A 27,001-nucleotide genomic window follows, 5' to 3' on the forward strand; every position below is an offset into this window, starting at 1 on the left:
AATCATCTCTAGGTTATCTGGTTCCTGGAGAAATTTTATTTATGTACCACAGTGTCGTTTAGAATTCAGTCACATTACATTTCCTAGACATACCCTTTCAAAGGAAAGAAGACAGCTGCCTTCTTCCTCTTTATAAACTGAGAAAAACAATTTTCTCTACCCCTTGTACTCAGCCAGTGGAAGATCTGTCTACTTGAATAGGATAATTCATCTGGTTTTCATGTGGCTGCCCCAGAAATAAGGCCTGGGACAAGAAGTCCCAGGGGCAACACACTTAGTTACTGTGAGAGAATTAATAAGAAATTGGTGATCTAGAATAACTCTATTCACATTCAAGATGAGGTAAATAAAGATGAAGATTCAAAACTCAACACTTAGCTTTCTGAATAATCATGCCTTACTTCTGAACTCACAGTTACATTTGGGTGCATTTAAGAATATGCTTTAATATGTTGTTCAACGTTTTTAGTTGTTTTCAGCAGTAGCTAGCCCTACTTGAAATAGAAGCTGAGATAATCTTTTTATTTTGAGCAACTGTGAAATAAGTCATATGTGTAGTAAATGATTATGCTTTGTTTGTAGACTTCCTTTTTTAGTTCAGTGGTGATGTTATGTGGTATGGGAATTACTGTTTTCTCATTGAGTCTGTACAGTAGCTGTTGAAATGCTAACTCTTCCTTTTAGCCATAAAGTTACGAACCAACTGGCTTACTCTTTGAGAGCAGTTGGGCTCTTCTCATACTTTAAAACACCACACACACACACACACACACACACAAAGTATTTTGGGCTATCTTATTGACTTTCTAAGAATCAGTCATGCACATAAAGCACACCAAAAGGCATTTCATGGAAAAATATACATCATTTGATTTTTAGGTGGGCATGGAAGAAAAGATAAACTTTTCAGTATAAGTCAAGTTTGGGAAAAAAAAAAAGGTCTTCCTATTGGTTTCCTTTAAGCAGGTACAAAAATCTCAAATGTATGATATTCTATGTTATTATTCATAACCCACCCTTCTCTCACACTCTTGTATTCCTGAAACTCTTTTTTTTTTTTTGAAACAGAGTTTAACTCTTGTCGCCCAGGCTGGAGTGCAATGGTGCAATCAGCTCACTGCAACCTCCGTCTTCCAGGTTCAAGTGATTCTCCTGCCTCAGCCTTTTGAGTAGCTGGGATTACAGGTGTGCACCACCATGCCCAGCTACTTTTTGTGTTTTTAGTAGAGACAGGGTTTCACCATGTTGGCCAGGTTGCTCTCGAACTCCTGACCTCAGGTGATCCACCCATCTCGGCCTCCCAAAGTGCTAGGATTACAGGCGTGAGCCACAGCGCCCAGCCAAAACTTAAAATGTAACAAAATAACTTTGTATTGAAAGGCATATGCCTGACACATAGTCAGTGCTCCAAGAAAATTAGCCATTCTTCCTCTTAAATATCATGGTCTATGTTAGGCCTCTTAATGTGAGATTTTATTGTTACTCTATTATTCTACTAGATTGCCTCTTTACTTGATAGCTTCACAGAGCAGAATCATTCCTCAGGCCAAATTATGGAGCAGATATCATATTAAAAATACTTTCCTAGAAATAAAAATTTTTATTAATGTGCCATCTTTTCTATTAATAGACTACTTTTAAAAATAATTTGCTTTAAAATTATTTGCTAATTTCATATGCCTTGAGAGTTTCATAGTTTTTATTAAAATGGCAAAATCACAATTACTTTTGCACCAACCTTATTTCAAACAAAAGTTCCTTTGTATTAGTGCTCTGTAGGTTCCTCCTGATTTTTCTTTCAGAAATATGTAATACCTTATAGCATTAACTTCCATGCCTCAGATCTTTCAGAATACTCATGTATTAGTCCATTTTCATGCTACTGATAACGACACACCGGGACTGGGCAATTTACAAAAGAAAGAGGTTTAATGGACTTATGGTTCCATATGACTGGGGAGGCCCCACAATCATGGTGGAAGGCAAGGAGGAGTAAGTCACTCTCACGTGGATGCGGGCAGGCAAAGAGAGATAGCTTGTGCAGGGGAACTCCTCTTTATAAGACCATCAGATTTCGTGAGACTTATTCACTATCACGAGTACAGCATGGGAAAAACCTACCCCCATTATTCAATTACCTCCCACTGGGTCCCTCCCACAACACGTGGGAATTCAAGATGAGATTTGGGTGGGGACACAGCCAAACCATATCAACTCCCCTTCTCTTTCAGCCTTGGCTTTACTTCATCTACTAATTTCCTGCGTTTTTGCCTTTTATTTCAGCTCTTCAACACTTCGGATATAAACAATTTATTGGGTATTATATACTTTCCCTGGTTGAATTCTGATTGCTCATTTAAATAACATATCTTTAATTGCAAGTAAAACATGACTGTTTGGGTTTTATTTGATCCACTTGATAATCTGGTATGAAAAGGAATGTGCATCTCCGAATCTGTAGGTTCCACATCTGCAACTTCAACTAACCACAGATTGAAAATATTCTGAAATAAAAAACACAATACAGTATAACAACTACTTACATAATGCTTCTTACATTGTATTGGGTGTTATAAGTAACCCAGAGATTATTTAAAGTATACAGGATTATGTGTGCAGTTTATGTGCAAATACTACCCCATTTTATATAAGGGATTTGCGCATCCATGGATTTTGGTATTGAGGGAAGCTCAATACCAAGAGGAGAGTAGGGAAGGGAATAAAAAAGGAAAGAAAATAGCATTATGAGTTTGGTGAGTTTAAAGAGTTGAAAGATTATAGAATTTCTGGCCACCCATTTTACAGGATAGCCACCTGCCTTACTGTACCAAAAGCCAGTTATTAGTAGACAAACAGAGCTAATACAAAGGAGCTTTTGTTTGAAATAAGGTCGGTGGAAAAGTAATTGCGACGTGGATACCCTGTGCTGTGGGAGGAGGGGGATTCCAATCCCCTGAGGTATGACTATAGTTGTTACTAGGTATAAAAGGTTTGTCCACTAATCACTGTCCACTAAAGCTCTGTCCACTAATCACTGGCTTTTGGTATAGTAAGGCAGCCAGCTATCCTATGAAATGGGTGGCCAGAAATTCTATAATCTTTCAACTCTTTGAACTCACCAAACTCATAATGCTATTTTCTTTCCTTTTTTATTCCCTTCCCTACTCTCCTCTTTCCACAGTTTTGCCAGAAATCTACTTGTGGATTTAATTTAATGCAGATATGTACATAATGTACAGATATGCAGATATGGGCATAATTTAATGCAGATATGTATTATTTTGACCTTTCTGATTGTAGATGCTTGAGAAACTTGTCTGTTGAACTTGCATTAATCAGTTAAGATATTTTATATTGCAAGTAATTGGAAAACTCAGCTGAAACTGACTTATGTGAAAAATGGAAATTTGTGGTGTACATGACTGAAAAGGTGTTAAAATGGTTTTCTTCATAGCTTATTTCAAGGAACTTGAATGTCATGAGGACACAGTGATTTCTATATACATATATATTTCTTATTATGTATTATATCTATCCTCATATATAATATATATTCTGAAAGATCTGATGACCTGAAATATATGTATGATCATGTATATTACATATCATTGTAGCACTGATATACATATATATCATGTATATTTATATATATGTACAAACACACAGTTTGTTCTGTGTGTTGGCACCATTTTTCATACAGCCTTTCTTTATTACCACAGAATTACTGCAGCTATTCTCTAACTTATGATCCTTCAGGTTCAAGTCTAGTAGAAAGAAACAGTTACCTATTTTTCAGAATACCCAGCAGAATTCTTACCACATTTCATTGTCTCTGTTTGGTCATGCTACCATCCCTGAACCAGTCACTGTGGTCAGGAGAATGGAACACTCTCGTTAGTTAAGCCCCAATTCAAGTTACAAATTATTTTGTGGAACTGAGTTGAATCAACTCTTCCAGAACTATGTGGACTAAGATTTGGGAAAGGCTTCTGCCCAGATGTTAGGAAATGATTATCTCAAGAGGAATGAAGGGTTACTTGAGGGCAAAGGTAGAATTTCCATTACTTGGAAGTGAAGGTATTTCTCCCTTTTCTAACCCTTACAGAGCCACTCCAACTTTGTTTCTACTTCTAATTGCCTTGCTTGCTTTTCAAAGTGACTGTTCATCAAGTCTTTTGTTATCTTTATCTTCCTTATCATAGAAAACGTACATTGAACCAAGACATGATCATATTTTCTGGAAAAAAAATACCTTTGTCCATTTGTTGACTACTGTTTTATAAGCTATGGATAAATACACACAGCAGAGGCTACATTTTACATCTTACAAATTTCATTGAGTCACATATCTGAGGACTCTGATGTTATCTAGACTCTATATCAATCCCTATAACACCTTGCACAAGCGAGAATCTAGCTGAGAGGTTGGCAAACCGCAGCTCAGGAATAGGCCAAATCCAGCCTGCTGCTAGTTTTTGTAAATACAGTTCTATTAAAACCCAGTTGTGCCTATTTGTTTGTATTGTCTGTGACTATTTTCATCCTACAACAGCAGAATTGAGTCCTTGCAACAGAGACCTTATGGCCCACAAAGCCTGACATGTTTACTGTCTGGACTTTTACAGAAAAACATGCTAAACTCTGGTCTAGCCATTGCTTGATTGTACTCGGGTGACAAAAATTCTTTCTGAGAGAGAATCATTTCTAAAAGCTCAATTATTAACAAACAAAAAGAATACTACTTTCATGTGTCATCCATTCACTTAGGTCTAAAATAGTATCCCACCTAGGAAATGATTTCAGTTAAAACACAAACAACCTGGTTTCACACCTAAATTGTACCAAATTAGACACATTTTTCTTGCCTAAAGGATTTTCCTTAAGAGTTCAGTTTTAAAATGTTGATAACCTGTATACACACACACACCACGGAGTACCACTCGGCCATAAAAAATAATGAAATTATGTCTTCTGTAGCAATGTGGATGGAGCTGGAGGCCATTATGCTCAGTGAAATAACTCAGAAACAAAGTCAAATGTCATACGCTCTGACTTATAAATGGGAGCTAAACAATGGGTACACATGGACATACAAAGTGGAATAATAGATATGGGGCACTGTAAAAGGTGGGAGGTGGGTAAGGGTTGAAAAAATACCTGAATAGTGAACATTGTACTTCATAGGTGATGAGTACTTTAAAAGCGTGGACTTCACCACTATGCATTATATACATGTAAGAAACCTGCACTTGTATCCTCTAAATCAATAAAAATAAATAGAGAAAGAGACAGAATGAGAGAAAGAAAAGCAGACAGAAAGGAATTAAGAAAAGAAAACCTTATTCCCTGCTAGCAGCTCCATGATCAGATAATGATTTTGTTTGTATACACTGAGCTTTTTAAGGACAAGATGAACCTTAAAATGTCAGAAGCAAGCCTTCAAAAATATACAATTCAATCAATTGTACTTACTCATTAAAGAAATCCCTAGTAATCAATTGAGTAAACATATGGCTATCACTTGCTAGTTTCATCAAAAAGCATACTGCATAGTTGTTGTAACATACTCATTTTGTGATTGTTAGCTGTATTTGAATTATAAATATTGAATTTATTTTCACGACTATGTAACATACAATTTAACATGTTGCTACTGCATAAATATGCTCCATTCATCTTTTGAGAATGCTTAAAGCAGCTGTATTTATTTTTAGAATTGAGTTATTTTCAGCTTGGATATTGTGGGGATTGCTAAATCAACCTTTTAAAAAGTTTAGGCTGGACATAGTGGTGCATGCCTGTAATCCTAGCATTTTGGGAGGTCAAGGCAGGTTGATCACTTGAGTCCCAGAGTTTGAGTCTGGGCAACATGGCAAAACCCTGTCTCTGCAAAAAATACAAAAATTAGCTGAGTGTGGTGACAGGTGCCTGTATTCCTAGCTATTCAGGAGTCTGAGGTGGGAGGATCACCTGAGTCCAAGAGGTCGAGGCTGCAGTGAGCCACTCCAGCCTTGGTGACAGAGTAAGACCCTGTCAAAAAGTAAATAAATAAAAAATAAAATGTTTAATACATTTAGCTACCTATTTTCTCAGATTGTAGATAAATGGAATCTTGCTTCAATGATCTAAGTTTGAGTGTTTTTGTTCTATTAAGTGACAGTGCAAACAGTGCTATCAACCTAATAAAATGGATTAAAATCCACAAAATATACTTTGAAACAAACTAAATTAGTACTTGTTAATCTTGCTTAGTATATGATTGATAAATATTCAAATACCACATATTATTTACTGCTAGGAACCCTGTTTTAATATAAAGGATTACAGAAGGTCTATAACTCAAATTTTATTTGAATTTTATTACTTAGTTGATTTAGGATGGAGATGTGCTAAATATTACTTATTGCATGCTCTGACAAGTAGTTAATTCTAATTAATTTTTCATAATATTAGACTTTTTTCCCCCTCTGGATTCAGTATGTGTGTATGTCAAAAACGATTTCAGAGTATTAATAATGTAAATATAGCAGTGATAGGGATAAAAATGTCAATATTTAAGCTCATAGGCTGAATCTGCTTTTAGGAATGATTTTATGCTAATAAAATTTACTTAATGTTGATTTATTTAATGGCAATAACCATGGTACGTTAAATTACTTATTATGCTACATAGATGAAAAAGCAACAGTGCCACAATAGACTTGTCAATGTGGCAGCTAGTAGAATGAGGAGAAGGGATCCTTAATGAAGATTGTAAGCAGAATACATAGAGAAAATTTAAGATAATGAGTAGTAGGTAAGAGAATAGCACTTTCCACAATTATTTCTTGGCAGCTCTTTGACACTTTTAGGATATTTTTGAAAGTGATCTTTTTCTTTTAATTATTGAAAGTGATTTTTTTCTCTTAATCACATAAGCTATTTTGAAACAAATGGGATTCCTTCAGTTTTTCTTAAGAAACCCCAGAACTGCCATATATCACAGCCTCTGTTGAAGTATATATATAGAAATAAATACTAAGATATAATGTTCACTGATCTTGAGCACAAGATTTTGTTTTTGGTTTTACTCTGGTTTGGTGTTGTAATTTTCAAATTGAAATAAATGCCCATTCACATTTTATTTTAAAACCGTGATCTCTTCTGCTCTCTTTGTAGTGGTTGAGTAGTATTGCAGCTGTTCTGATCTATTTGCATTGACTTACAGGATGCCATTTTTTCTATTTTCTTTTCTTACCATACTATTACTTAATGTGGTTTCCCTTTCACTATTCCTAATTCTTATTTCCCACCTTTTTTTTTTTCTTTTTTGAGATGGAGTCTCACTCTGTCATCCAAGCTGGAGTGCAGTGGCATGATCTTGGCTCAGTGCAACCTCCCTCTCCTGGGTTCAAGCAATTCTCCTGCCTCAGCCTTTTGAGTAGCTGTGATTACAGGTGCACACCACCATATTCGGCTAATTTTTTGTATTTTTAGTAGAGACAGGGTTTCACCATGTTAAACAGACTGGTCTCAAACTCCTCACCTCAAATGCTCCACCTGCGTTGGCCGTCCCCCAAAGTGCTGGGATTGCAGACGGGAGCCACCGTGCCTGGTCCACACACCACTGTAATTGTTGATGAACTCCAGAATTCCCTTCCTGTGTATTTGCTGACTTAATACATTTGACTATTTATAAAATAAAAGCATTTCAAAACAATTTTTAAAATGGAATAGAACAAAAGGTTTAAATAAGTTTCAAAGCATTTTATATATCAGTGATCTGTGTTACTATTCAGTAAATATTATAACATTTTTCTTTTAGAATTCAAACCTGATACATCAGAAAGTGCCTCCTCCTAATGATCGACAAGGATCTCCAATATTGTCATTCATCATTCTTGAACAATTTAATGCTATTCGTTTAGTACAAAGTGTTCACCAGTCTCTTGCTGCTCTCAGCAAAGTCATCAGAGGAACTACTTTATTGAGTTCAGAAGTACAAAAGTTGGCAAGTGCTTTATTAAACCAAAAGGTAAGTGAGTACTAACTGTATGTATTTTTATTTCATTTTTATAAGTGACTCCTCCATCACACATATATTTGTTAGGAATATATAGTTAATAGTAGCAGAAGACCCGAGTCACACTGGCTTAAGCCATCTAAAAATTAATTGGCTGATGTAACTGAAGAATCCAGTGGTATCTAGCATTATGCCAGCTTATGTAAGAACTTAAATTGTCATTAGGGTGTCAGCTTATGTAGTTGACTAGTAGCTATCTAGTGTTGTATATATATTGAAATCTATGTTGATTTCACTTTGGGGCAGGTCCCCTATATGTGAGCTTGAGTTTTATATTCTGAGCTCCAAGTCCAACAGAAAGAACACCTGTTTTCTAGTAATGCACACAAAAATCTTAGGATTTGCTTTGATTAAAACCAGTTGGCTCACGTGTTATGCCTATTCCTATACTAGTTCAGTGGGCAGTGTGTGCAAAGCTCTCACTGACCACAGCTTCAGCCAAATGCCTCTTCTTAGAGCTGGGGATGGATTTATCTTTGCCTGTAACCCATATACTGAGAGTAAGGAAACGATGGCTACCAGTGAAAAGTCTAGATACTTTTAGAAGAAGGGGAAATCAACACTTCTTGTGCTGAAAAATTGGACCATTTTAAATGATAGTAAAATCCATGTATTTTATAGCTACTTGATAGAAACAAAAATATGGGATGTTCTGCATAGATTTATTTTAGCTGTTGGGAGAATAGAAACTTTGCAGAAGTTGGTGTCTGGAAAATACTTCACTGGAAGTATAGGAATTAAGTTTTCTTCCCCCCCCCACCGCCCTTGCTGTTTATACTCAATATAGGCAATCCTCTGATAGTCAACCTAAAAGTCCTCTCTGTTTGTATTCTGTTTGAATATAAAATAATAGCCTTCCTGGAACTTCCTACATTCATATATATACTACTAACATTAAAATATCCAGTGCTTTTCTACATATACAGAAAGGTCTACTCTGGCATCCTTATCTTCTTTTTTACCTTGAAAAAGAATCTGTTTTGCATTGCTTTTTCTTTGTACATAGATCGCCATCTCTGTTAATCAACTGTGATTATCAAAATACTATAGTTTTGATTTGTACCACAGATTGTAACTAATTTGTTTTTAATTTGGAGTATATATATTGTCAGTCATGGAAGATTCTTGGCATAGTGAAGGAACCAGTTGGAAAGGATTCTAAACTTTCTAAGAACTTTATTTAATTAACTCATTTAATCACCACAGTAACAGTCTGAGTGACATACTATTATCTCCATTTTACTGTGATGAATTTGAGGCAGTAGGGTGTTACATAACCAGAGTCACACAGCAAAGAGTTCCAGAATCACGATTTGAATCTGGGTATGTCCTGTTGTCATAATAAATGTAAATGCTTCAAATTTATATATCAAAATATAAATGCTCTTGAGAGTAAATTTCTTTATCCAACTATATGCTGTAGAGAACAAAATGTATCAGTAAGACAAATTGCTGTTGAATTAGAAGAGAAAATAATAGTATAGGAAGATGACATGTAGAAGAGAACAGTAAGTCTAGTAGGACTGGTACACAATGAAGTATAATTAGGATTGGATTAGATTTTGAAGTCTTTAAAGCCAAAGAAAGGAACTTGGATTAAATGCTGTAGGCAATAATTATATTTATATGTAGAAATAATATAGCAAAATGGCTAAGAATGTGGCCTCTGGAATATGTCTGCCTGTTTGAGTTCTATTCTACCAGATAGCAACTGTGTAACCTTGGGTAGGTTAATTAAGCATCTCTAAACTTCGCTTTTCTCATTGTAAAATGAGGGTAATAATGGTACCTACCTCATGGGATTATTACAAGAATTAAAACATCAGTAAAGTGCTTGGCACATAACAAGCACCCTACAAATGTTGTTCTTGTTATTGTTATTTTAGGATAATTTTACTATGAAAAGCTCTTCAAGTATTTATCTGGTATCATTGTACAAAATAAGTTTATAGAAATAGGAATACCCTGTAGGTTACTGTAATTTTCAACTCAGGAAGAGGTAGTTAAGTTAGGGCCTGGAATAAGATATTTCAAGATGGTTCTATGTGATATTAATAAAAAATGTAAGAGGTAATTTGTAGCCCATCAGAGATAGTGAAGAGGTAAGATGTACCCCATCAGAGATAGTGAAAGAGGTTTCAAAATATTCTGAGATTTATAGGAGGGTGAAGTAAATACCTGAAGTAATTGTGATGGATAGTGCTTGAATTATCTGTTTTTGACTACCTTCTGTTAGGCTGTGGTGAGCTCAAGTAATTGAAATTCCTGATGCAAGTAATACAGATGTATTCAGGAGGGGTACTTCTAAGGGGTTGAGGGAAAAATGCCTGTTGAGGGTCAGTGTCCCCCTAATTCTGGTGTAGGAGCTAGACTAGAGTGGCAAAATGTCCAGAAGAAACCAGCACAGAATACTTCTGAGATAATAAATGGGATTATTCCATATCAGAGGCCTTTTTGGACAATGGTTGTATGGTGGCCTTGAAATGTACTTTCTTGGATAATATCACATCATCAGTGTTATATAGTTAGTGTATTGGTTAATAGGCCTAGGGTTAAAAGAGTTGTAAAGTTGAAGTGAAATCACATGGCCAGGCCAGATGTTATTAGAAGAGCTGAGAGAGCCCCTGTTAATGGTCAGGGGCTGGGGTTGACTATATGGTGCGCATGTGTTTGGTGGGTCATTACGTATTGTCATGTAGATAGAGGCTTAAGGGCTAGGGCGAATTCGAGAATGGTTAGTAGGATTAAAATAATGAAAGCAATTGAAGCTGTGAGAAGACTAATAGTTGATAGTACTAGTGTGGCTCCTCCGATTAAGTATATTAGTAGGTGGCTGGCTGTAATGTTGGCTGTTAATCGTTCAAACTAGTGCTATCAGTTGGATGAATAGGCTAATAGTCCCAGTGATTACCAATACAGGAATAAGTGGTATGGGTCTGCCTTGTGGTAAAAAATGGGCTAAGGAGATTTTCTCTTTTAAACCGGAAGCCTGTAATGACTGCCTGCTCATAAGGGGACTGCTATACCTAAATTTATTGATAATTGGGTAATTGGTGTAAATGAATGGGGTAGAAGCCCGAGGAGATTGGTCGAGGCAATGAAGAAAATTAGGGGTATCAGTATTAGGGATCAGGTTTGTCCTTTAATGTTGTGAGCAGTTATTATTTGTTTTAGTACAAGTTGAAGTATTCATTGTTGAATGGAGATCAGTCGATTACTAATTAGATGATTGGAGGTTAGATAGTACGGTGGGAAATAAAATGGTTAATACTACTGCAGGTAGACCTAGAAATGTCAGGGTAATAAAAGAGGTGAATAAATTTTCATTCATTTTAATTCTCAAGAGGTTAAATGTTCTTGCGTTTTGATTATTTTTTGTGTAGGGGCTGTGTAATAAATGACATTTGATAGTTTTAACTGAATAATGTAGAATAAAGTTATTATTATTGACAAGATAACAGTAGATCATGTGGAAATAATCTAGTTGAGGCATTCACTGCAGAGAGGTGCAGACCTCTCAATCTTTAACTTAAAAGGTTAAAGCTAAGTAGCTTTACAGTGATATTATAGTGTGGTTGTGGATCAGGTTTCGAAATTTTTTAAGGGAATTGATTCTAGGACAATAGGTATAAAACTGTGGTTAGACCCACAAATTTTTGAGCACTGTCCATAGTAGAGGCCTGGTCATGTAGCAATCAAGGTAGTTTAAGCGTTCAGGAATTGCATCTCTTTTGATGCCTAATGAGGGAATAGTTCATGAGTGTAGGACGTCTTTTGATAACACTAATATACAGATGGGTATCTCTATTGGGAGAACTGTTAGGTTATCAACTGCAAGGAGTCAAAGCTCTCCTGGCTTTAAGTCTGCTGTTGGGGTTACATAAGAATCAAAGCCTAACTCTTCATATTCTGTACACTCATAGCTTCAGTATCAGTGGTGACCAATTGTTTTGATGGTAATAGAAGGGTTGTGAACCTCATCTGTTTTATATAGAATATGTAGGGATGGAAGGGCAATTAAAATTAAGATAATGTCAGGTGAGATAGTTCAGACAGTCTCGATTTCTTGGGCATCTATGGTGTTAGTATGAATTGATTTTGTTGTGAGTATTAGGGAAATAATATATAGGACCAGGGAACTAATTGGGAAAATAATTATAAGAGTGTGGTCATGGAAAGTGAGTAACTCTTCCATAATAGGGGATATAGCACCTCGAAGGCCTAACTAAACTGGATGAGCCATTATGACATACAGGGTTTGACCTATAAATTTGACAAAGTTATGTAATGATTTTACTAATATCTTATCAAGAAAGCCATAGAGGTTATGGGATTGGCTAGAAACCAGTTTCTGGAGGTTTGATTCCTTCCTTTTTTGCTTAGATTTTCACATAGGTTGCTTCTTTGAATGTGTGGTAAGGTGGTGGACAGCCGTGAAGCCACTCTAAATTAGTAGATGACTGTTCAGTTGTTAGAACTTTTCATTTTGAAGCAAAGGCTTCTCAGTTCATAAAAATTATTAGTATAACTGCTGTTAGTGAGATAAATGAGCCTACTGATGAGATAATATTTCATGTGGTATACGCATCAAGATAATCAGAGTAACGTTGGAGCATACTGGATAGGCTGAGGAAGTGCTGTGGGGAAAAGGTTAAATTAACACCTATAAATATAATGGTGAAGTGGATTTTAGACTAAGTCTGATTAATTGTATAACTGAAAATGAGGGGAATCAGTGGACAAAGCACCGTATCATGGCGAATACTGCTCCTATTGATAGGACGTAGTGGAAATGGGCTACAACATAATGTGTGTCATGTAAGATAATGTCTAGTGATGAATTAGCTAGTACAATGCTGGTTAGACCTCCTACTGTGAATAGGAAAATGAATCCTAGGGCTCAGAATATTGCGGGAGATCATTTGATGTTACCGCCATGCACTGTAGCTAATCAGCTAAAGACTTTGACACCAGTAGGGATAGCAATAATTATAGTAGTGGCAGTGAAGTATGTCCATGTGTCTACGTCTGTTCCTACTGTAAATATATGGTGAGCTCATATTATAATCCCTAGGAAGCCAATTGATATTATAGCTCATACTATGCCCCCATATACCCAAATGGTTCCTTTTTTTTCAGAATAATATGTTACGATATGGGAGATTATTCCAAAGCCTGGTAGAATAAGGATATAGACTTCAGGGTGACCAAAGAATCAGAATAAATGTTGATACAAGATAGGGTTGCCTCCCCCAGCAGGGTCAAAAAAAGTAGTATGAGTTTACAGTCAGTTAATAGTATGGTAATGCTGGCAGCTAGAACTGGGAGAGAAAGGAGGAGGAGGACTGCTGTAATGGTGACTGATCAGACGAAAAGGGATATTTGATATTGGGATAAGGCTGAGGGTTTTATATTAAATTGTAATAAAGTTAGTGGCTCCTAAAATAGAAGAAACACCAGCCAAGTGGAGTGAAAAGATGGTTAGACCTACAGAGGTTCCTGCATGAGTTAGGTTCCCTGCTAAAGGGGGATAAACAGTTCAGCGCGTTCTAGCGCCAGCTTCTACCGTTGAGGATGCAAGCAGGAAAGGGGAGGAGAAGTCAGAAGTTCATATTATTTATCCGGGGAAATGCTATGTCGGGTGCCCCAATTATCAGAGGGACTAGTCAGTTACCAAAACTTCCAATTATGATTGCTATGACCATAAAGAAGATTAATACAAATGCGTGGGTTGTAACAATAACGTTATAAATCTGATAATCTCCTAGCAGAGTTCCTGGTTGGCCTAATTCTGCTGGAATTAGGAGGCTTAAAGCAGTGCCCACTATTCCCCTTCATGCACCAAATAACAGATATAATGTTCTGATGTCTTTGTGGTTAGTTGAAAACAATCAATGATTGATAAACGTAAGTGAAAAAAAGGTAAAATGGGTGAGTAAGCATTAGACTGTAAATCTAAACACAGAGGTCAAGGCCTCTTTTTACCAGCCCTGAGGTGATTTCTCATGTTGAATTGCAAATTCAAAGGAGCAGCTTCAATCCTGCTGGGGCTTCTCCTGCCTTTCCCCCAACAATGGCAGGAGAAGTAGATTGAAGCCAGTTGATTAGGGTGTTTAGCTGTTAACTAAATTGGTGGTTTGAATTCCACCAATCTAGCAAGAGCTTAGCTTAATTAAAGTGATTGATTTGCATTCAATTGATGCAGAATAGTCTTGCAGTCCTTAGATCTGTTACAGAAATTAGGTGTAATTTACTTAATAAAGGCTTTGAAGGTTCTTGGTCTTATTTAACCTAAATTTCTAAGTTATGATTAGTAATATTGGAGAGATGGGTAAAAGGAAGGTAGAAGACATAAGTGAAAGGAGGAGGAGTATGAGTTTTGTGCTTTCGAATTGTCATTTTATTTTCATATTATATGTGGGGAATATTGTTACTGAGATAGAATAAATTAGGCATATATAAAAGTATAGGTAGAGTAGGGTTATGGAGGAGCTATAATGGTTGGGGTAATAAGACAATTGTTTTTTGTAAATTCTCAAATGATGGCTCATTTGGGCAGAAATCCTGTTAGTGGAGGTAAACCTCCCAGGGATAATAGAATTAGTGGGATTATAGGTGTTAACCATGTTAGCTTCAGGCATGAGATAGTGACAGGGTTGTAGTGCTTATACTCAGGTTGAGTGAGTGCTAGGAATGCTGTGATTGTTAAAATAAATAATCAGGTTAAGAATAGTAATGCTTGGGTTATAAATTAGTACTGCTATTATTCAACCTATATGACTAATTGAGGAGTAGGCTAGGATTTTGCACAGTTGTGTTTGATTAAGTCCTCCTCAACTGCCCACCATAATGGATAAACTTGTGATAGAATATTTGTGTTTATTGATGGGAAAATTTGAAATATAATTAAGATAGGGGCTAGGTTTTGTCATATGAGAAGTATGCCAGACATTAGAGAGGTTCCTTGAGTTGCTCTTGGGACTCAGAAATGAAGAGGGCTCTTTCTAGTTTTATTACTAGGTCTGTTATTAAGGATGAAAATTGATTAATGGTATTTATTGTTCATGTCCAGAGTACAGGTTATTGGAAAGGATACCTGTCATACGAATTATAGATGGCGGTTGCTTGTGTAAGGAAATATTTGGTGGCTGCTTCTCCAGGGTGGAGATTTATTTTTTTAAATTAAGATTGAAGTAAGAGCTAATATGTTTATTTCTAGGCCTGTCCAGATGAGAAATTAGTGTGAGCCTAGTATTGTGATAAGAGTTCCTATGAAAATACTTAAAGAAATAATAAGTTGGGCTAGTGGATTAATTAGTACGAGAAGGATATAACCAACAGTTTCAGGGTGTGGGCCCGATAGCTTATTTAGCTGACCTTACTTTAGGACGTGGCATAATAAGTAGCACGGAGAATTTTGGATTCCCAGGGGTAGGTTCAATTCTTATATTTCTAGAAATAAAAGGATTTAAACCTCTATCATTTATCAAAGTAATTCTTTTATCAGACATCTATGTTTGGGATAGAATGCTGGAAATTAGAATAGGCATTGAGATATATGCAGAATGCTAGTGTAAGTGGTAAAAAATTTTTTCATGGGAGATACATGAGTTGGTCGTAGCAGAAACAGGGTATGCTGTTCGAATTCATAAAAACAGGATAGTAAAAGGAGTGTCTTGAGATAATGAAATTTGTGGTATAGAGTTCTGGTGAATGTATGCTGTGTAGTGCTCTTAGAAATTATGATAATATTCATATATTATGCTATGAAGAAGAGGGCAAATGAACCTGCAGCATATTCGATGTTGAAGCCTGAGGCTCTGATTCTTCTTCTGTTAGCTCAAAAGGCGCCCAGTTAGTTTCTGCTAGTGTGGAGATAAATCAGATTATGGCTAGGGGCCATGGTGGTAGGAAGAGTCAGAGAAATTTTTGCATTGTGATGAGTGTGTGTAAGTAAAATGAGTCACTTATCACAACTGATAATAGGATAATGGCTAGGGTGACTTCATATGAAATTTGTCTGGGCTACAACTTGTAATGTGCTGATTCGTACATAATTTGAATTAGGTGCTCATACTGATCATAGAATAGATGGCTAGGCTTGATGTGGCTAGTATAAATAAGAGGCCTTTATTACAATTAGTTAGAGGATCTGCTATAGGGAGGTGAGTTCATAAGAGGAGAGCAATAGAAAGGGCCAGGGTTGGAGCAATAATATAAAGGGTAACAGTAGATGCTGAGGGTCATAAAGGTTCTGTGGTAAAAAGTTTTATTGCGTCAGCGAATGGTTGAAGCAGTCCGTAGGGGCCTACAATGTTAGGTCCTTTGCATAGTTGTGTATAGCCTAAGATTTTTCATTCAATGAATGTAAGGAATGCTATATTAATTGTAGTGGGAATAAGAAGTAGGAGGTGGTTAATTATAGGCATATTGTTAAGAAGAGGAGTTGAACCTCTGATTTATAAAGTTTTAAGTTTTATGCAATTGCCAGACTCTGCCATCTTAAACCCTGTTCTCAGGTCAGATGTGTGATGATTTGTTAGATTGAGATAGTATCATCTATAAGGTGAGGGTGCTTTATGAAGTGGGCCCTATTCCTCTTGTCTTTTCTTACTAGGAGAAATATTAAATAGATAGAAACCGACCTATATTACTCCAGTCTGAACTCAGATCACGTAGACTTTATTGTTGAATAAACAAACTCTTAATAGCAGCTACGCCATTAGGATAGCCTGATCCAACATCAAGGTCGTAATCCCTATTGTCAATGTGGACTCTAGAATAGGATTGCGCTGTTATCCCTAGGGTAACTTGTTCCATTGATTAAATTATTGGGTCAATATATGTTGACTCGCTTAGACTAGTGCAGTCTTAGTTTAGGTTGTTCAGAGGTTGAATTACGCTCCGAGACCCCAGCCAAAAATTTTAATGCAGTATGGGTTAGGGCGAGTTTCTGTTTGCATTAATGAAACAAAGTTCCATAGGGTCTTTTCATTTTATTTGTTTATATCCCACCGAATAATTTCACTGATTAAAAGTAAGAGACAGCTGAAGCCTTGTGTGGCCATTTATACAAGTTCCTATTTAGGGAACAAGTGATTATGCTACCTTTGCACAGTCAGGATACCATGGCCGTTGAACATATATCACTGGGCAGGCAGTGCCTCTAATACTGGTAATGCTACAGGTGACATTTTTGGTAAACAGACAGGGTAAGATTTGCCGAGTTCCTTTTACTTTTTGTAACCTTTCCTTCAGGAATACCTGTGTTGGATTAACAGTATAAATAACAGGGTTCTTATTATTATCACTTGTTAATATTAGGCTGTTAACCGTCAGTGGGTTATTCCGGTCTGATGTAAGCTTATGCAATGGAGAATATCTTCATGTTACTTATATTAACATTATTGCTTCTATTAAGTAATAGATTAAGTCCAATGTAATATTAGGAGTTCAGTAGAGTGATTAGGATTTAAAATAATTAGATGTTGAGCTTGAATGTTTTCTTAATTGGTGGCTGCTTTGGGGCCAACTATGGTGGTAATAATTTTTACTCTCTGGAGGAAGGTTATTTCCTAGGGTATAAAGATCTGTCACTCTTTAGACTAGCCGTTAAACTTACAGGAGGACTAAATAGTTCTGTGGGTAAGTAGACAGCTATGTTTGATGTGGCTAGTATGAATAGGAGGCCTTTATTAGAGGATCTGCTATGGGAGTTGTCTAAGATTCTATCTTGTACAACCAGCTATCACCAGGCTCGGTAGGTTTGTCACTGCTACTCATGAATCTTCCCACTATTTTGCCACATAGGTGGGTGTGTTCTTCAGCTGTTCTTGGGTAGCTCATCTGGTTTTGGGGGACTTGGCTATGGGTCTCTCTGTAAAGTTATTTCTGGTTATTACATTATGCAGAAGGTTTAAGGGTTTGTCTTTGCTTTTTAATGCTTGATTCAGTTCTTTCGTCTTTCCCTTATGGTACTATGTCTATTGTGCCAGGATAAACTTTGTGTCACCTATACTTTTATATAAGATAAATGGTTTAAGATTATTTGATGATATCTTTAGTGAGGTTTGGGGTGAGATTTGGCTCAAAGTGATCAGGTCGTGATGAAATCTTCCAGATATAATCCAGATACTTTGGATTAAGCTGTACTTTGGTTTGTCCAAGTGCACTTTCCAGTATGCTTACCACGTTACGACTTATCTCCTCTATACATGTGTAGAGAGTTTTTAGTACTAAGGATTTCTAGAATAGTATTTGAAAAGGTGACAGACAGTGTGTGTGTGCTTCATGGCCTTATTCAACCAAGCACTCTACTCTTGGTTTACTGCTAAATCCTCCTTGAGTCTTTAGATTTCATAAAATTTGTTGTGAGATTTTCTGGGTATAGAAAATATAGCCCATTTCTTGCCACCTCATGAGCTACACCTTGACCTAATGTTTTTATGTGTATTACTTGTACTTACTCTATAACCTTTTTAGGGTTTGCTAAGATGGCAGTATATACGCTGGGGGCATGAGGTGGTGAGGTAGATTGGGGTTTATCGATTATAGAACAGGCTCCTCTAGGGGGATGTGAAGCACCGCCAAGTCCTTTGAGTTTTAAGCTATTGCTTGTAGTATTCTGGTTAATGGTTTTGTTAATGTAACTATTGCAGTTTAGGGCTAAGCACAGTGGGATATCTAATCCCAGTTTGGATCTTAGCTGTTGTGTCTTCAGGATATTAAAGCCACTTTCGTAGTATATTTTATTTCAGCCTAAGTTTTTTACAACTTAAATGGAATTTAGCTTTATTGAGGGCAGATCTTAAACACTCTTTACGCCGAGTTCTATTGGCTTGGGTCAATGCTATGGCCACGGTGGCTGGCCTGAAATTGACCAACCCTATATATCAGTATAGCTTAAACTTTTGTTTATTACTAAATATTTATCATTACTGTTTCCTGTGGGGGTGTGGTTGAGCAAACTATTTTGAGCTGCATTTGTGCATGCTTGATACTTGCTCCTTTTGATCTGGGTAATATAGAGGGCATTTTTCACTGGGGTGGGGATGCTTGCGTTTGTAATCTTACTAAGAGCCAATGGAAAGACCAGGACCAAATCTATCTGTTTATAGAGTTGTGTAAACCCATCTAGACATTTTCAGTGTCTTGCTATAAATAATTAAGGTACATTAATTGCATAAATCCTTGAGTATAAAAAGTTAGAAAACAAGGAAAGAAGAAATAAGTATACATAGTCGTTTACAGTTCTAGAAATCCAGTGATTTAAAGTTGAGTTGGCAGAGGTTTAGTTGGGGATTACTCATAATTAGGGTATAATTGATTTAGGCTATGATATATAGGGTAGCACTTTCAGAAGGGTATATTCAAGGTATCATATCAGTATTAGGGTGGGAAATTAGTTGTGCTTATTGTATAAAATGGAGGCTTAGTTTAGTAGGGTTTTATGATTGTTAGGAAAATTACATCGATCGAGGGGTAGCTGTTGAGGTATTTGTGATTAAAATATGATTTCTGGGCAAATTTGGTTTCTTGTTTTGTTTCTGCTGTTAATTATCTCAGTGACTTGTGGCATAATTTAAGTCATTTTCTATGATTATAATTTTATGTGGCTTAGATTATGTTGAAAGATAAAGAACAAAAAGGGCTTAATTATATGAAACAATTCTTTCATTAAAGACCAAAATATTTTAGAAAGGGGTCATAAATTTTTAAATTTTATATTTTTTTCTTTGAACCAAGATCTAAGTATTTCATTATTTCACATAGCAACAAAACTGGATGGCTTATTTCTTAAAGTGTATTTATGTAAGATGCAGATAATTTTAATATATAAAGTATTCTATATTATACTTTGAATTGAGAAATGCAACCTCAGAAAATATCACTACTTGTGAAATATTTGTATTATTTGTATGAAAATGAATTTGTTAAAATTCTTTTAAAGGATGAAAAATGTGTTTTACAAATCATGTTTAAATTCTGTCACAGATGATATTCTTAGAAATAGTTTAGGCTATTTGATGAAATTCAAATGAGACTAGTCCGAATTTCACTAAGATCAGATCAGTAAAACACTTTCTGACATCTACTTTCTAATGAGTTAACAAAAACTGAGAATTCAGTACTACCCCATTTATTTCAAAATAAAAGTTAATTTTTTTATTACATTTGAATGTGACAAGTTATGTATGATGCCATATGATTTAATGTGCTTTAGAAAAGAGTTCAGTACTTGACATTTTCTTTACTATGTGTGACATGATTGGAGTAGGAAATTTCCTAGAGAGAATAATGACTTATTTCTTTGATAACTTATGATTATCCGTTAAAACTTTTCTTTTAAATACACAATATTTATAATTTGTTTGTTAAAGAAAACAATATTGTAAAATAGTTATCTTCTACATGTTAGAACATAAGCTTTAAAACATAATTTAAAATAGATGGCAAAAATTGCAAAGGTTCAAATGCCAAATTGCTTTATCTTGCCGAATAATCACTAAGAGAATGTACCATTTTAGTAGAAAGTAATAGGTTGTATTGATTAATTGAACCTCTTTTAAAGCCAACATATCTATTGGTTATACATTTCTATGTATTCTAACATGCAAGTTGGTAACACTAAATGGCTTTTTAATGTTTTAAACCAGGGAGTCGCTCAATAATGTAGCAAAAATGTGCTAGTGGATCCTGTGTCTTTTTTTTTTTTTTTTGAGACGGAGTCTGGCTCTGTCGCCCGGGCTGGAGTGCAGTGGCCGGATCTCAGCTCACTGCAAGCTCCGCCTCCCGGGTTTACGCCATTCTCCTGCCTCAGCCTCCGGAGTAGCTGGGACTACAGGCGCCCGCCACCTCGCCCGGCTAGTTTTTTGCATTTTTTAGTAGAGACGGGGTTTCACCGTGTTTGCCAGGATGGTCTCGATCTCCTGACCTCGTGATCCGCCCGTCTCGGCCTCCCAAAGTGCTGGGATTACAGGCTTGAACCACCGCGCCCTGTCGGATCCTGTGTCTTTTGATAATTTTCAAAACTGTTTAATCATTTTGAAATCATTTTTTGATCACTGACCACCTTAAAAATTGAAGCGAAGAATGTAGTTTCTTAAAATATGTTCATACATATACATATAGAACTTTATGATATAATTTTGAGATTGATAAAATTAAGATCTTCTTTGCTAGCCTGGTTATTCCTTTCACTTTCACTCCTTTCTCTACCATGGCCCTCTTTATAGGAGTGGTTCTCAAAGTGTGGTCTCCAGACCAGTATCATTAGCATCACATGAGAACTTGGCAGAAATATGAATTCTTGTACCACCCCCAACCTACTCCAGGCTACTGAATCAGAAATTCTCAGTGTATTTCCTTGCAATCTGTTTTATGAAGCCCTTGAGATGCGTGCCAACTTTGGGGAAATACTGTAGTCAGAATTCACATCAAAGAAGGCAATACCTGCTATGTCACCTTTTCATCTGTCTCCACTCCACGTTGTAAACATTTATGTCCACCATTGATCTTTATAAAGTGGTTGGGGACCTTATTTTTTGTTAAAAGCCTCTTTTTATTGTTTATCTACTTGCATGCAAATTAGTTCTTAGGAAAGTTCCACTCCAACTATTTTGACAAATAATTGTAAACGTTGAATAATTTGTATATTTTTCATTTAAGGTAACACCTCATGTTTTAAAACGTAATGTTTATATTAAATAACACTTTACTATTTATACAGAACTTTTGTAGCCGTTATGAAATTTGCTATTCTCGTCCTCCTTTTACTTAGGAAGACTGTGAAGGAGTTACATCCTGGTAAAGCATTAAAGCCCGTACTGTAATTCTAATGTTGTGATACCTAGATCAGCTTTCCACCTTATTGCTCATTAAACATTTTGTTAGATCAAGCAGCTAAATTATAGTGTTTGTTATAAGATGCAGTTATCAGCTTTGTTTGAACTGAACTCCATATACTCATCTTCAAAGGCCTATCAAATACTGGGATGGAACTCTGCCTACCCCCTCTTCTATAGCTTTACTTAGCAACATTTTATTATATATACTTATAATGTAAATCAATTTTTATTGATTTAAGAAAAAAAGAGGCCTGCATGTAACAAGAATCTCTAATCTTTTGAAATTTTCCTTTAGTATCCCTAACTTAATACTATCATCATCCCAAGATAATAGAATATACTTTCTCTTTTTTAGCAAGACATTTTAACTTCCAGAGTTTGTCCTTTTTTATTCATTTAGCAAATGAAAACAGAAGTACATTATTGTAAGGACTTTATGCCATGCTAAAGTTTTATCATTATTATTTGAAGGTAAACTGTGGTAAGTTAAAGATGTGTACATAAGTCATAACACAATGATAAAAATGAAAGTACCAAAGAAGTATGCGTAATGAGCCAAAATAGGACACAAGATGGAAACATAACCATTATCAATTATTACAAAAGTGAGATCAGGAAATAATAAGTCAGAAATTACAAGTATCAGGAATTAGAGACGGAACATCACTACAGTTCCTATAGACATTAAGGGAATGTTACTAATAATTTTATGCCTACAAATTCAACAACTTAGGTGAAATGTACAAATTCCTTGAAAGAAATTCACCACTGCCGGGCGTGTTGGCTCAGGCCTGTAATCCTAGCACTTTGGGAGGCCACTGCGGGCAGATCATGAGGTCAGGAGTTCAAGACCAGCTTGACCAACGTGGTGAAACCCTGTCTCTACTAAAAATACAAAAATTAGCTGGGCGTGGTGGCACATGCCTGTAATCCCAGCTACTCGGGAGGCTAAGGCAGAAGAATTGTTTGAACCAAGGAGGCGGAGGTTGCAGTGAGCCAAGATTCTACCACTGCACTATAGCCTGGTAGGCAGAGCAAGACTCCATCTCAAAAAAAAAAAAAAAAAGGAAATTCACCACCAAAGCATATGAAGAAATGCATAAGCTTAACAGCCTATATCAAAGAAGTTGAATTTTTTAAAACTTTCTCACAATGAGAGCTTCTAGAATTCACTGGTAAAATCTAACTAATATTTAAGGAAGACATACTGCCAACTTTATGCAAACTCTTCCACAAAATAGAAGAGATGGGATTATATTCCTGACTTTTCTGAGACCAGCATTGCCTGATATCAAAACCTAACAAAGGATACAACGTTTGACATGCAAGATGAGTAAGTTCTACTGCACAACATAGAACTTAGAGTTAACAATACTGTATTGTATACTTAAACATTACAAATGTAACTTACAAACGTTGTTGTTACAACAAAGGAAAAGATTATTTAATCGACACCCTCACATCACAATTAAAAGAACTAGAGAAGCAAGAGCAAACAAATTTAAAAGCTAGCAGAAGACAAGAAATAACTAAGATCAGACCAGAAGTGAAGGAGACACAGACATGAAAAACCCTTCAAAAAACGTTTCAAAACATCAATGAATACAGGAGCTGGTTTGTTTTAGACACTAAAAAATAGACCATTAGCTACACTAAAACAAGAAAAGAGAGGAATCAAATAGATAAAACAAAAAATGATAAAGGGGATATCACCACTGATCCCACAGAAATACAAACTACCAGAGAATACTATAAATACCTCTATGCAAATAAACTAGAAAATCTAGAAGAAACTGATAAATACTTGGACACATACACCCTCCCAAGACTAAACCACAAAGTAGAATCCCTCAATAGACCAAAAACGAGTTCTGAAAATGAGGCAGTAATTAATAGCCTACCAACCAAAAAAAGCCCAGGTCCAGATGGATTCACAGTGAATTCTACAAGAGGTACAAAGAAGAGCTACTACCATTCCTTCTGAAACTATTCCAAACAATAGAAAAAGAGGGACTCCTCCCTAACTCATTTCATGAGGCCAGCATCCTCCTGATACCAAAGCGTGGCAGAGACACAACAAAAAAAAATTTCAAGCCAATATCCCTGACGAACATCGATGTAAAAATTCTCAACAAAATACTGGTAATCCAAATCAAGTAGCACATGAAAAACCGTATCAACCATGATGAATTCAGCTTCATCCCTGGGATGCAAGGCTGGTTCAACATACGTAAACCAATAAATATAATCCATCACATAAACAGAAGCAATGACAAAAAACACATAATTATCTCAATAGATGCAGAAAAGGCCTTTGACAAAATTCAACACCCTTCATGCTAAAAACTCTCAATAAACTAGGTATTGATGGAATATCTCAAAATAATAAGAGCTATTTACAGCAAACCCATAGCCAATATCATACTGAATGAGCGAAAACTAGAAGCATTCCCTTTGAAAACTGGCACAAGACAAGGATGCCCTCTCTCACAACTCCTATTCAACATAGTATCAGAAGTTCTGGCCAGGGCAAAGATGCAAGAGAAAGAAATAAAGGATCTTCAGCTAGGAATAGAGGAAGTCAAATTGTCTCTGTTTGCAGACAACATGGTTTTAGAAAACCCCATTGTCTCAGCCCAAAAACTCCTTAAGCTAATAAGCAACTTCAGCAAAATCTCAGGATATAAAATTTGCAAAAATCACAAGCATTCCTATACATCAATAATAGAAAAGCAAAGAGCCAAATCATGAGTGAACTCCCATTCACAACTGCTACAAAGGGAATAAAACACCTAAGAATACAACTTACAAGGGATGTGAAGGACCACTTCAAGAAGAACTATAGACCACTGCTCAAGGAAATAAGACAGGACACAAACAAATGGAAAAAAATATCCATGCGTATGTACCACCATAGAACCAATATCATGAAAATGGCCGTACTGCCCAAAGTAATTTATAGATTCAGTGCTATTCCCATCAAGCTACCATTGACTTTCTTCACAGAATTAGAAAAAAACTTTGACTAACCTGACAAAAACAAGCAATGGGGAAAGGATTCCCTATTTAATAAATGATGCTGGGAAAACTGGCTAGCCATATGTAGAAAACTGAAACTGGATCCCTTCCTTACACCTTATACAAAAAATTAATTCAAGATGGATTGAAGACTTAAATGTTAGACCTAAAACCATAAACCCTAGAAGAAAACCTAGGCAATACCATTCAGGACATAGGCATGGGCAAGGATTTCATGATAAAACACCAAAAGCAATGGCAACAAAAGCCAAAATTGATAAATGGGATCTAATTAAACTAAAGAGCTTCTGCACAGCAAGAGAAACTACCATCAAAGTGAACAGGCAACCTACAGAATAGGAGAAAATTTTTTCAATCTGCCCATGTGACAAAGGGCTAATATCCAGAATCTACAAAGAACTTAAACAAATTTACAAGAAAAAAAACAACCCCATCAAAAAATGGGCAAAGGTTATGAACAGACACTTCTCAAAAGAAGACATTTATGCAGCCAACAGACACATGAAAAAATGTTCATCATCACTGCTCATCAGAGAAATGCAAATCAAAATCATAATGAGATACCATCTCATGCCAGTTAGAATGGCAGTCATTAAAAAGTCAGGAAAAAACACATGCTGGAAAGGATCTGGAGAAATAGGAACACTTTTACACTGTTGGTGGTAGTGTAAATTAGTTCAACCATTGTGGAAGACAGTGTGGCGATTCCTCAAGGATCTAGAACTGGAATTACCATTTGACCCAGCAATCCCATTACTGGGTATATATCCAAAAGATTATAAATCATGGTACTATAAAGACACATGCACATGTATGTTTATTATGGCACCATTCATAATAGCAAAGACTTGGAACCATCCCAGATGTCCATCAATGACAGACTGGATTAAGAAAGTGTGGTACATATACACAATGGAATGCTATGCAGCCATAAAAAAGGATGAGTTCATGTCCTCTGCAGGGACATGGATGTCTCTGCAGGGACATGGATGAAGCTGGAAACTATCATTCTCAGCAAACTATCACAAGGACAGAAACCCAAACACCACATGATCTCACTCTTAGGTGGGAATTGAACATTGAGATCACATGGACACAGGGCAGGTAACATCACACACTGTGGCCTGTTGGGGCCTGGGGGGCTGGGAGAGGGATAACATTAGGAGAAATACCTAATGTAGACGATAGGTTGATGGGTGCATCTCAAGGGCTTGATAAAACATCGCAAGGAAACACACTGAGAATTTCTGATTCAGTAGTCTGGAGGGTAGGTGGGGGGTGGTACAAGAATTCGTATTTCTGCCAAGTTCTCAGGTGATGCTAATGATACTGGTCTGGAGACCACACTTTGAGAACCACTTCTATAAAGAGGGCCATGGTAGAGAAAGGAGTGAAAGTGAAATGAATAACCAAGCTAGCAAAGAAGATCTTAACTTTATACATCTCAAAATTATATAATAAAGAATTAGAGAACTGGCCAGGCATGTTGGCTCACGCCTGTAATCCCAGCACTTTGGGAGGCCAAGACGGGTGGATCACGAGGTCAGGAGATCGAGACCATCCTGGCTAACACGGTGAAACCCCGTCTCTACTAAAAATACAAAAAACTAGCCGGGCGAGGTGGCGGGCACCTGTAGTCCCAGCTACTTGGGAGGCTGAGGCAGGAGAATGGCGTGAACCCGGGAGGCGGAGCTTGCAGTGAGCCGAGATCCAGCCACTGCACTCCAGCCTGGGCGAGAGAGTGAGACTCCGTCTCAAAAAAAAAAGAGAACCAAGAGCAAACAAACCCCAAAACTAGCAGAAGACAAGAAATAACCAAGATCAAAGCTGAACTTAAGGAGATAGAGACATGAAAAGCCTTTCAAAAAAATCAAAGAATCCAAGAGCCATTTTTAAAAAATAATAAAATAGACCAGTAGCTAGAATCATAAAGAAGAAAAGAGAGAAGGATCTAATAAACATAGTCAGAAATGATAAGGGAGCTATTACCATTGATGCCACAGAAAAACACAAATAACTATCACAGAATACTATAAACACCTCTATACACATA

At 36.4% G+C, this 27,001-nt stretch overlaps 1 protein-coding gene across 1 annotated transcript in view; it reads left to right on the forward strand.

Moving 5' to 3' along the window:
• DYNC2H1 (dynein, cytoplasmic 2, heavy chain 1) overlaps positions 1-27,001 on the forward strand; it is a 377,952-nt gene that overhangs the window by 293,283 nt on the left and 57,668 nt on the right. Inside the window, exon 84 of the mRNA XM_011927022.1 lies at positions 7,805-8,014. Coding sequence (XP_011782412.1) covers positions 7,805-8,014 — 210 coding nt within the window. The remainder of the gene's footprint in view (positions 1-7,804; positions 8,015-27,001) is intronic.

Source organism: Colobus angolensis, unplaced genomic scaffold (genome assembly GCF_000951035.1).
Source record: "Colobus angolensis palliatus isolate OR3802 unplaced genomic scaffold, Cang.pa_1.0 Scaffold7, whole genome shotgun sequence".
NCBI classification, from domain to species: Eukaryota; Metazoa; Chordata; class Mammalia; order Primates; family Cercopithecidae; genus Colobus; species Colobus angolensis.